General features: G+C 36.9%; 1 protein-coding gene across 1 annotated transcript in view; it reads left to right on the top strand.

Moving 5' to 3' along the window:
• Positions 1-765: 765 nt before the first annotated feature.
• LOC107093744 (glutamate receptor ionotropic, NMDA 3B-like) overlaps positions 766-13,372 on the top strand; it is a 145,542-nt gene continuing 132,935 nt past the window's right edge. Inside the window, exon 1 of the mRNA XM_015388989.1 lies at positions 766-1,441. Within this exon, the coding sequence (XP_015244475.1) occupies positions 902-1,441 (540 nt within the window). The 5' untranslated portion in view covers positions 766-901. The remainder of the gene's footprint in view (positions 1,442-13,372) is intronic.

Raw genomic sequence — 13,372 nt, 5'->3', positions numbered from 1 at the left:
TCTTTTCGATTATGACTTGCAGGAAATGATTGATTATAGTGAGTAAGGCAGGAGAAAATGATTGTGTTTTGGCTGAAAAGTCTGACTTTTTTATTTATTTTCTATTCTTATTGGAGACATTTAAAATGTGTTTTGTTTTAGATGTAGCTAATTATTAAGAGCAACTGTGTTACAGTTATGCTGATAAAACCATTATTTATTTTTACCAAAGTAAGTAGGCCTATTTCGATATAAAAGATTGTTATATTTTTGTGTGATATCCTGCTTTTTTAAAGCATTTGCACATCTTCACCAGCAGAAAAAATGTGGTCTATGCATATAAGCCTTTTAATAAAATTAAGGTGGTTAATTATTTCACATTTTACATTTAATATAATAATATGTTCCATCAGTCTACCAACAAATACCGTATAGCATCCTGCCTGTATTCAAGTCGGAGTGAGAAACTAAAAACGCGGAATGTTATTCAACGTAATCTCATTAAAATTCACAAGGATTGAAGCTCCGTGAGAGGTTAGATTATTGGCGGGCACGCACGTGGACCCACAAACACACACACTGTCTCACACACACACACTAAGGCACACAAACTTCACAGCTGGTGTGCCTTCCTCTAGCAGAGACTGACAGAAGCAGTGCGACCGCTGTAAGCTGAGTGCGCTCATCTGTCCTCTCCAACACCGGCGCGCCTTTCTCTGTCGGCATACAAACTTTGAAACGGTTTGGAGAGAAATGTGAAAGAAAAACGATTAGAGGGGGAAAATAAAGAAACAAGAAGAAACAGGACAGGGAAGAAAAATCAAGCACGAAAAAAAGCGGTGGAGCTGGGAGAAAGAGGGAGCTATGCCATCTCCCGCCGAGCAGAGCCCTGTCCTCCTCAGTTGTGTGTCGGATCTACAGCATGGTGTCTCTTTCTGGACTCTGGAGCCGCTGCCTCGCCCCGGGGAGAACCCGTCTCCTTTTCATCTCTGTCAGAGTGCTTCTGCTGCTGCTTCTCCTTCTGTTGACCCCCTTCTCGTCTGCCGAGACCTGCTTCCCTCACCCTGCGCCCTGCCACATACTGGCACGGATCGGACACACCGTGCGCATCGGTGCGCTCCTGCCGACCCGGCAGCCGGCGCGGATACAGAACGCGCTCAACCGCGCCCTGGCGAGCATCAGGCACCAGAGCGGCGGGACGGACTCCACCACCGTGTCCTCCCAGCCGGCCCCTCTGCTGCCCTACAACCTGACCCTGGAAATGGTTGCGCGGTCCCCGTCGGGATGGGACCCGGAGTCGCTGTCCCACAGCGCCTGTCAGGACCTGGTGATCAGAGGTGTGACAGCCGTGCTCGCTTTTCCACGCTCCAGGGAGGAGCTGATCCAGGTGGAGTTCCTGTCCTCTTTCCTGGAGATCCCCTTCGTTTCCATCCTGGAGGACACAGAACCACTTGTCACTAAGGTACGATTATATCCAGCAGCATCCTTTAAATATATCACATGGTAATTTTGTTGAATTTGCTTCTAAATAAGCAGCAACCCTTGTCTTAATGTATTTTTTAAGTATTATTATTATTATTACAACACTTGTGACTTAAAACTGGGTTGACAGAAAACAATCTGCCTGATCCTATAGCTGATGGTGGGGATTTTGTTGTCTAAGCATCTGAAAAACTAGTCATATATTCAGACTACCAAGGAGCAATTAAATAGTTTAAGGCAAAGCAATTGTAACGGGGATAATGAAGTTAATTATCCCTGCTGCTAATCTAAAGAATGATTAAAACAATTGTCATGGAACTAAAAAAACAATCAAAATGCTGCACGGTTAATTGCAGAAGTAGTTAGCAGTCTCAGACTCCAATCTCCACCATTAAAATCGCTGTTCTAGAAAAGTCTGATGTTCAGATTTTACTTTGATTTAGCAGTATGGGGGACCTCAAGGCCCAAAAGATGTTTATCTGATAGTGCACAGTTTTAAATGGCAGGTTTTTAAATGCAAATAAAACATATTTCTTTTCTGTCTTAACCTTATTCTTTTTTTTAACACAAATATGATGTGAACCAAAACAGTTGTTGATGGATCTCTGAGGATGTTTCGAAGATGGGTTTTAAACACCAGGATTCAACCATTTGCGAAGGTGATAGATAGCTGTTTTGAGGAGGTGTTGCTTCTGCAGCTCATGCTGTTTTGTTCAATCAGATATTTGTACGTTGTTTATCTGCATGTGTTGCTTTGTTTCTCTGTTTTACTAAAATGTAGTTTGGTAATAAAAAAAGCATGTGTTGTTTCCGTGCACCTATCAGCAGCAAGAGCTGCTTGACAGGAAATGTTTCCAGTGATTTCCATTTCAATCCAAGCGAGCACCCAAATACTTCTGTCACACATGTATGCAAAGATAAAGTATGAAAAAACCCTCACACACAGGAGGCAGGATCTGAAAGAAAAGACAGAACCCACCTTTGGTTGCTGACACAACACACGTGGAAGAAGTTTCTATGGTCAGATGGAACCAAAATTGAACCTGTTTATGATAGATGGAAAACAATATGTGTGGCTAAAAACACTGCAATGCATGGTAAAACAGCTAGCAACATGCTGTGGGGATGTTTTTGTAAGAAAAAAATAAAAGCATGTAAGAATTGATGGAAAGAGACAGGAAGCTAAGTGCAGGGAAATGCAGGAAGAGGGACTTGAGACTGGGGGAACTGTTATGTTAGTATTCATTAGAGCAGTCTGGGCCGCTTGCCTCCTAGTGTTTCCAGCGATATCCGCCTGAATCCGGCCAAACAGCCAGCTGCATCTCTTTTGCACATATATTTTAGTGTATGTACTTTTGCACAGAAGCAAGCTCTAACTTCTAAAAGTGTGTTTGCATGGAAGGGAACATCTAACTTGCAAAGTTCTTCATTTTAGACAAAGACACAAAAAGGTCGACCTAACATGAAAACTCAACCTAGAGGCGACAGAAGGAGGCAATGGTCTGCAGTTTTGCGGTAGAAGTAGGGCTGAAACAATTAATCAGATTAATCCTGATTAATTGATTATTGAAGTAATCGTCAACTAATTCATTAATTGATTAATTTTTAATTGGAGTATAGAGACTAAAATATGTCTTTAGCTGACAGAAAAATCCACTTAGAGCAGTAATAATATTGAAATTGTAAAAAAAAAAATGTATAAACATTTTGCATTTCAGATAAAGAATTGTTTTCGTCTGTCAATATCCTCTATGTAGAACTCCTCAGGAGGTAAAGTTTTGGTTTAACCTGGTTTAATTTCGTAAAAAAAAATCTTCTTTAAGGAACCTTTGTCTTTCTGTATATTAATTGATAAATCGAAAAAATAATCAACATATTAATCAATTTGTAAATTAATAGTTAGCCGTAGCCCTAGTTGGAAGGCTTCTCTGAGCCATGCATTCTTCTCAACATTGTAAGGGTTATTTAATGTCCACAGAGCAAACATAAGTAAGAGGCCAAACTACTTGACGAATAGCTTGAAAATGCAAAGAGATAAGCAAGCATGAGAAGGAGGAAAAAGAAGATATCAGAACAGGGTTTCTTTCTTTTTTTTTTTTAGCTGTGGGAGGCTAAAAGAATAGACTTGTGCCAACCAGGCCAGCAAGAGAAAAAAAGAACATTCCACTGTGCTCTGATGGCTCCACTTTTAAATATTTTCAGCTATTTTTGTATTTCAAGTATGATGCTTAAAATTGATCCTTGTTTCTTGTCTGATTTTTGGTTAATAGAAGTCTTTTTGCCTCTCATCAAATTTCTGAGTTCTTCAGTTCACATCTGAAGCTTAAAGTTTCATCTTTTCCATTTGTTCATCTTATTTGAATGACTATATTGTATGTGTTTAAAATCATATGAAAATGGTGGTTGTTTTAAGAATGTTGTAGTTAAACTCGAAAAACACCACCCATTGATGTACTGCTTCTATGAACTAAATCCAAACTAAAATCCAAGAACATAGCTGAGTAACAAAATGTGGATTTTAACTTCAGGATTTGACCCAAAAAAAACTAAATACAGAGGAAATCTGTAAGTCTTGTTTTTAATTATTAAGGTAGTTTATATTACAGATGTTGAATGGAGCTTTTTACTTTTATTAGTAAAAGTCATGGCAGAAAAGCAACTTTAGATGACTCTGACAAGGGCTAGTATGAGATTTCCCCTTAGTGAAAACCTGAGAAAAAAAATGTTGAGCAAAATTGCAATTGTGATGGGTAGGACATATCGAGCTATTATTCATTTAGCAACAAAAATATTTTTTTAACATCAGAGTTCGAACTTGAAATATTTTGCAGTGCTGAAGTAAAAGCTATTAAACCTTTGGTAAAGCCTAATACAAGTAGGCCTTTGCTTAGTTTAAAGATAGAACCTGAAGTATTTGAGCCACATTTGGGTTGCATTAAAGTGTGATGTACTAGCTTAAATGTCACACCCTCAATTATACATGCATCTGACAAAGATGAAGCAAATAGTGACAAGAAAAACAATGATCTTTAGAAGCTTAAGTGGAACAAATCTGTTTATAATCTTCAAATCTTTACAACAGATTGTTTTTTGATTGGAAAAAATGTGACTTACTTTTGGCTCAAGTAAAGTGGCATCTTATAAAGTTTGGACTCAGTCTTTAGTTGACGTGAAACAATTATCTTTATCTGACTGCTGAATCATGCAATATTTGGTATTTCTTCTTCCCTCTGGTTTTTAGTGGATTGGCAGCAGTTGTATGGATTTCTAAGGGACCCACAGGAAGCCATACAACTATTGTGGTTCTTTGGAAATGATATAGTCATGTGTGGAATGCCCCAAGTTTCAGTCCTATTCTGTTTGATGTTAACAAGCTCCCATTATCTTATATTATTAAAAAATAATACGATTAGTTATAACTATGCAGATGACACACAACTGTTGTAGGATCGTAATTTTCCATTTTACCTTCTTTTGTTCTTGCATTTCAAAATGACGAACAGGAGACTTGTTTTAACGCGTTATGACGGCTTGTTTGCAACGCCAACGGTAAAACAATGGTGTAGCTCCGCCGTTCTACTTTATTTTTTTACATGTGTGTTTCCATGACAACATGAACTTCCTGCCCACACTAAGGAAGCCTAGATTATTGGCAACATATGTCTAACTCAAAGTTTACTAATAAACAAACAAATAAGAACAGAAATATATCCTAAACTTAGAATAATAAATTCAACTTATACTTCACATAAATGAGGCTTACAACAGTATATCATGTTTTAAGCAGGTTTGGGGGATGGTGGGGCAGGAGCATATCCAAGCACTGAACAGATGTTTGGAAAAATGTTTCACATAAGAAGGAACAATCCAGAGTCAGCATACAGCTTGAGGTGATACATTTAGAAACCTGTAGTCTGGTGTAAAAATGTAGTAATTGACTCAGGCCTGAACATTCAGAGACACAAAAAACACTGTTATTATTTTTGCTTTCTACCACCTAGAGAACATTTCCAGAATTAAATAACTAATATCACAAAAATAATCTAGAGAAACTCATCCATGAATTTGTCTTCAGTCGTATTGATTTCTGCAACTAACAGTATCTTAATCAGACAGCTGCAGCTAATCCAAAACGCTGCTACTCGTGTCCTCACTAAGACTAGAAAATTAGAACACATCACCCTAGTTTTAAACTCCTTACAATGGCTACCTGTAGCTCAGATAACAGACCTTAAAATACTTCTATTAGTTTATAAATCACTGAACAGTTCAGCACAACAGTACATGAAATGTTTAATTGTATCCCTAGAATCACAGTGAAACATTGAAAAGCAGCTTTCAGTTTTTTTGCACCTTTAATCTGGAACAAACTCTAAGAGAACTGCAAAACGAACTCCTTCATATGAAGGCTAAAGTTATTTGAGTAGTAGCCAACTAACATATCCGGTAAAGAGCTGCTCTGGAAAAATTATGTTAGTACACATTGACCATCTTCCTGATTGTGTGTTGCTGGTTAATGATTCTTATGATTTTGTGTTTTGATTATACAAAGCACTTTGAAGTGCCTTACTGCTGAAATTTGTTTTACACATTTTTTTTTCCTGCTTATCTACTTAATGTGGGATAGAAATTGAGTCACAAATATTTTTTGTTATTTCTATGGTATTTGGTTTGATAACAGCAAAAGTAATCATATGAAATACTTACAAATAAAATCATTCTAGCTATAATAAAGACAACATAATATTTCTACAATATTACAATAATATCACCAAATATTGTGATCAAAATTTTAGCTGCAGTACAAACCATTTTTCTCCCTTTTTGGTTTATTTTTCACAATTTTTTTCACAGTCCTCTTGAGCTTTCACATCTCTTTTACTAAAATCTTAAGCAATTAAAAGACAAAATAAGTCATTTTAATTGCCAACATATATTATTGGCAAGCAGAGTTGGAATGGGTTGCACTTGAAATATTGTGGCTTTCCAGTTTATTGTTGTTAAGATAAATTCTTATTCTCATAACAGCAACCTCCACAAACAGGATCAACCACCAGATCATTTCCCATCCATAATAGGCTGTACCATAGGTGCATTCACTGTAGGGACAATTTGTAGGATTGGACTTATATCATAAGTCCGTCTGTCTGCATAGCAATCATTTTTGGCAGATGTAGCAGGTAATGCAGCAGCTTTGCAGGAAAAAAACAGTGGGGACTTGGAAAAAAGAATCTAATTAAATGGATCGATCAAACAGTATGATTTTTATATCTACTTACTTAAAAATGATTGCTGGAGATCTGCCAGAATAAATTCTAGCCATTCCAATCCCCGGTCCCTTTAACACACCTCACTCATGAGTTCATTGTTGCAAAAAATTGCAGTATACACCAAAAGATCTCATACTTTTTGTTGCAGATGTACACAACACAGATAACCTCTGAAGAAGGACTTTGCAATAACAAGTTATAAAGAAGCACGTTCAAAAGACCTCTGGCCTGTTACCGTATGCTTTATGTGATGTCATCAGTTATGTCTATTTGGAAGCTCTTTTTTTGAGATGGTAGATATTTTTTTAAGGATTACACAGCAACAAAACAGCAACACAAATGGAAAAGCTGAAGCGTTTTTTAACTTGTGATGAACTCCATCTGAAGATTGTTGAATCCTTTCACACAGAAGTTAACCTTATGACTTGAGTTCAAAAAAACTTCTGGAAATTTGATTAACGTGGCAAAATTCACAAGATGAAAATCCACATAATTTAGCTTAAATAAAAAAAGTCATTGTTTTGAGAATTTAAACAATACAGACTGCAGTGGGATGGTCAGTGCACCTCTGTAGCAAGGGAGAAATGTGCAGCGTAATCAGAGAATGCAAGGAGGTAGGAAAGAACCTCAGACACACAAACATATAAAGGGCAGTGATAAGTGGGTTAGGTCAATAGGGAGGCATATTGTTAGCCTGTACAAACAGGGAACAGCACACTGGTTTCACAGTGAAGCAGGAGGTATGATTTTAATTAGAAATGCAATTTACATTGTAGCATCGGTAGAGAGGACTGCTCCCCAGAGAGGGGGTTGGAGGGCCGGAGAAAACAGAGGCATAACAAATGGTTGTGCCAGAATGTGCTGGATCTGTCACCAATTGATCCAAATGAGGAGGTGTTTTTGTGTTTGTTTATGAAACCAAATCTATCCCCCCTGGGTTTGTAACAATTAGGAAACTTTGTATGACAAAGAGGAGAAAAAACAAGGAACAAAATCAGTGCTCGCTGAATATGTTGTTAAAAAGTAAATTTTCAAAAACAGATCTTAAACAAATATGTTTTCAGTTAGAGGTTTATTCTTAGTTTTTGTATAATTATGATTATTATTTGATCACAAATTTAAAAGGATTTTTTAATAAAATCATACTCTTACATTTTCTTTACAGCATGCTATAAATTACCTGCTGCTGTTCTACAGAGTTATGTCTCTACCAGTTCTGCATATCTGACATTTATTTGTAAATAATACTTAAAATTTCTTCTTTAAATCACATGCGAACATGCTACTGTAACTCCATGCAGAAAGTTTCCGGCCCCGGATCTTTCTGCATGGAGTTAGCATGTTCTCCCTGAGCATGTGTGGGTTCTCTACGGCTACTCGAGCTTCCTCCCACAATCCAAAAAACATGACTGTTAGGTTAGTTGGCTTCTCTAAATTTTCCTTAGGTGTGTGTGTGAATGGTTTTTTGTCCTGTTTGTCTCTGTGTTGCCCTGCGATAGACTGGCGACCTGTCCAGGGTGGACCTCTCGCCCAAAGACAGCTGCAGATAGGCACCAGCACCCCTCACAACGATAAGCGTGGTGGAAAATGGATGGATGGATTGTTTCTCTGTATGTGCAATGTATTGAGGGGAGTTGCACACAAATAAATTTAGCTTTTAGTTCAATCCTGCAGAAACTATTTATTCCTCTTACATGGCACTAGTCTGTGTTTTGACAAGCCAACATGACAAATAATATTAGCCCGAAATTACTTTATAATAAACATTCTTTAGATAAAAAGTGAATCAAATTATTTTTGTTTACATTTACAATCATATATATAATGTCGTGTAACCTGTTGCTGATGTATAGAAACGTACAATTTTAGTTATCACCATTTTATATAATGTTGTTTTAACCAAGGCAAAGATCAGATGCCAATAAAATACACTGAATATATTCAAAAACTACTTTAGATACTAGAAAGACTTAGACTATTTCATTCTGCTCTCATCTTAATACTAGCATTGAAAAAAGTCATGGCTCTGCGAAATTTAAAGCCTTTCAACAACCCCACCATGGATTTAGTCCTGCAAACAACACATCTGTACCTTAGATCACACTTAACAAGGCCTAAGATTAGCCACTGAAGTGTTGACATTCTTTAGGCATTGTTTTATTTCACCACATGAAGTTATGTTTATCATTATCATAGTGTTCCTGTGTGGCAAAATCCTTCTTAGCCACACTGACCAAATGAAAAACAAGACAAAGGGACATAATGAGAGACAGAGTGGCCTTGGTTGTCTGTCTGCATTGTCTTGTCTCTCCCTGCTTCATCAGAAATAGCTTTGGGACTATGCAATGCATCTCTGCAAGGAGATGCATTATTCCTCCCTACCTACTTAGGCTAATTAGAACCACAGTGTGACCCTGACTGTAATTTCCTTTGTCCATCTATAGCAGACATGAATGGGGAGGAGAGGAAGAAGGAGAAAGAATAGATGGGGGTGTAAAAAAAAAAATGAGATGCCCTTTAAATTTCCATTATGTCCATTATATGCATTTGTATAAATGACTGGTTGAGTCTAAGCTTTACTTTATGAATCTGAAATAGTAAATATAAATGACAAATAATTAGATAAAGGGCTGAATTTCGTCTATAGTTATTTTCCATTGGTATTTATAGTATAATTAACATTTTTAAGTGAACCCTAATAAACAGAGAGGCAACAAATGTGATTGAAAATACACATTCATGAATTATTAATGAAGTCCAACCTCACCAGACACTCCCGGATTTGCTGATAAAATCACACAAATTATTTTGTGGATCATGATTTCTATTTCGGAAATGTATTAGCTGTTCCAACTGAAGGAAATGGTTTCTGCCGATTCCCAAATGTGATTAGGTGAGAGCGATGGCATGGCGCAAGTTCATTATTTGTGTCTTCACTGTGAAAGCCCTCTTCCTTTAACTCCCTTTGCTCCCCGAGCTGCTTGTCACGCTGCTGAAATGCACCCTGATTTTTTTTCATGGAGTAAAATTTACTGTTCTCAATTCCAGGGCCTAATTTGAATACCAGGGAATAAAGAATGACAGGAGCTTCTTAACGCTGATGGAAACGCAGCTGCATTGCAATGCTTGGTTGTTTGCATGCTAAAAGCCTGTAAAATTTAATCACTTAGCTCCAGAAATATACTTTTCTTTCTTGGAAGATTAAGGTATTTCTGCTGATTCAGAAAATGCTACCTTTTCCAATCCATTATAAATAACAATTGTTTGTTTTTTTCTCTATTTCTAGATCACTTACCCCGTTTCTGTCCATTTAAGGTCCCACATGTGAATATTTCAACTACAAAAGATGATCATTTTATTGAAGTTTCAGAAGCTAGTGTCCACATTAGGGCTGCAACAAATGATTTTTTTGCAAATTGATTAATCTGTTGATTATTTTTTCGATTAATCCGTTAATAATCAGATAGCCAAAAGGTTCCTTGAAGAAGATTTTTTATGACATTAAACCATGTGAAACAAACTTTTCAATTTGAGTTCTGGAAAGAGCATATTTATGGACGAAAAACATTTTTTTATTTTAAAAAATTTTTTTTTTTTACAATCTTGGTATAATTTCTGCTCTAAGTGGGTCGCTCTGTTAGCTGAAGCCATGTTTTAGATTCTCTATATTCCAGTTAATGAATAATCTATTACTAAATTAGTTGATGAGTATTTTAATAAAAGATTAATCACAAATAATCTGATTAATTGTTTAAGCCCTAGTCCACATAGTTGCAGAAACATTTAAATGACATTCTACATTAAGTAATTTTATAGCCATAAACTTAAATGTTTTTCTTTGTAAATAGCAACAAATAAGTGAAACATTTTAATGTAGAAGGGTTATTTTAAGTGATATAATTCTGAAAAAATTGGTAATTATTTCAATTTACTGTCCTTTAGTCTGAATAAATTTGTTAGTGCATCTTTGATTCTTGGAAAGATGGGATTTTTGTAGCCTGCAGCTACTGTCAACTTAAATTTCCTTGTGCCGAAATGTATTGACACCTCTATCCAGATCAACAATACAGTAGCATGGATGTTAAAATGCTAAATCCAACTGAGAAATGCACAGGCTCAAACATTTCAGAACTAAAACCTAGTATAGGCACATCTTTAATGACATACAGCTTCAGTGAAAAGTGCTTCTGCGTTGTATTTGTCCAAGACGCCGTGCTTTTTTACACACACACACACCCATATATGTATATATATATACATAAATGGCTAATCAACCAGACATCGTGTTGATCGACAAACAGCAGAAGTAGTGATAGATGTGGCAATCCCAAGCAACAGCAACATCAACAAGAAAGGACACAAGAAGCCCTTACCAAGGGCTGAAAAGAGGAGCTAGAAAAGATGTGGAAAGCAAGAGCAGCAGTGGTGCCAGTGGTAATTGGAGCACTGGGGGCTGTGACCCCCAAACTGGGAGAGTGGCTACAGCAGATTCCAGGTGAAACATCAGAGGTCTCTGTCCAGAAGAGCGCAGTCCTAGGAACAGCTAAGATACTGCGCAGAACCCTCAAACTTCCAGGCCTCTGGTAGAGGACCCGAGCTTGAGGATGACACATACCACTCCACGAGGGGAGAGAAAACATTTTTTTTTTGTTTTTTATATATATATATATATATATACTTATATGTATACATATGTGTTACAATGATACAGTAACCCCTCCCCCCCGAAAACAATAGTTTGTAGTTCAAAAAGATAAAAACCACAAGGGACATGAATACCTCGGCAAAGTGCTGCTTTCCATGCTCACCTCTGAATACAAAAGTGTTTTGTTGTGTCTATGTAATGGAGTTTATTTTCCTGCTAAACTTTAACATTGCTCCCAATAAAAACAGTTGCTGAATACTAAAAGAGCAGATCTCTTTATGTCATCATATATTCAACTAAAATCTACTATGCACTTTTATAGCTACACAATACATTATTAATACGGTTTTTACGATTTAGATTAACCTTTGGGATTCTTCTAGGTAACTTCACCCTCCTTAAATCTATCCATCCTGCATTCTTTCATTGAGTTACATTCCTTTTAATGACATACCTCATTCTGCCTAGTAAAATGAAGATTAATACAGTAAAAAACCCAATTTGTGACTTTGAATGAAATTACATTTTAATCCAGGAACTGTGCTGAATAATACACATTGTGGCTTGGAGCTAGCCCCAGTCCCACAGCACACACACACACACACACCCAACCACACACACACACACACACACACACACACACACACATGCATTCCCACAGATGTATCCCCACACTGAGTGTCTACTATGTGTTCACTAAAGGTTATTAAGCCTAATGAGGCTTTACAGGGCCTTGCTGCCTTTAGTGTTTTCGTAGGGATGAAGGAGGGATTTGTGCCCCAATGCTGGTGGAATAAATAAAAGAGTGAGGGACACAAGTTGCACCGAGCTCGTGCTGTGGGCAAACTGAGACAAGCGGGGCCACTAAATGCAAACAGCTCAAAGCTTTTTTTCTTTATTAGTGTTGTGATGACAGTTGGACTCAGTCTTGACAGAGGCAGATTAATTGAGCAGAGCAGAAAGTTCTGGAATATGTGTTACCTAGAGGAATGTGTGAGTCTGCTTAGCATTTGAGTTAGTGTTCCAATATTTGGCTTATGTTCGGTGTTTGTTTTTGCCTCGGGTAAAGCAATTGTCTTCAGTAATCCCAAACTAATTTTGTGTATCGCTGGAGTTGAAGAAAAAAAAGCAAATGAATTACACCAGTGATGGAGATAGAGTGGGAAGGTAAAGAATGCTTTTTTATCAGTTAGAAACAGGCTTCTAAAAGAATAAGTTCATAATAAGGAGAGGCTGATAAAAGTTTTGAAGGCATAAAGAAATCAGCCATTGCATTGTAAAAAGCGACTGATCTTTAGTATTTCAAATCTAAAAGTTTTAAATCAAACAATAATATTTTAAGAATAGCGGAAAGATTTGTCGGGGGTTTAAGGACAATATATAAAGGGACTAAAAGGAAGGATGGGTGAAATCAAGAAGGAGGAATTAGAGGAATGAGTGGGATGCACAATAGAGAAGAGGGATCGAGAGAAAGGCCAAAGATAAAAGCGGGCACTAGAAAAGGCAGTAGGAGGAAAAGGTTAAAGGTATCAATCTGTTCTTTGCCAACAGAGAACATTAGATTGTAAACTCTGAACTCAACCAGTTTAGATTTCTTAAGATTTTTATTCAACCAAATATTTGTCCAAAATTATTAGCACACTCTTTACAATAAAAAGACATGTATTGATACCATTGCAGCCACCAAACCCCACCTATAACAGCTGACCTCTTTTTTTCCATGTTTTTTTTACTGGTGTTATAAGGATTTATCTTTGGTTGCAGTTTATGGGGTTAGAAGTCCTCTTTGCCATCACCCTAATGGTGAGTTCCCTTCAGAGATTTAAGTTGGGATTTTGCCTGTGCCACTCCAAGACGTTACTTACATTGCTTCAGTCAGAAGAAACATGTTAAAATTAAAAGTATGCTTTACATGAATTACAAATAATTTTGGGCTTGAATGCATTTTAAATGTCAATGTTGGTTGGAAATATATTTATTTTGTAAAAAAAAAAAC

Source organism: Cyprinodon variegatus, unplaced genomic scaffold, assembly GCF_000732505.1.
Source record: "Cyprinodon variegatus isolate N-32 unplaced genomic scaffold, C_variegatus-1.0 Scaffold444, whole genome shotgun sequence".
NCBI classification, from domain to species: Eukaryota; Metazoa; Chordata; class Actinopteri; order Cyprinodontiformes; family Cyprinodontidae; genus Cyprinodon; species Cyprinodon variegatus.
The sequence above is the reverse complement of the archived record's forward strand: the minus strand, read 5'-3'. Positions and strand labels throughout refer to the sequence as shown.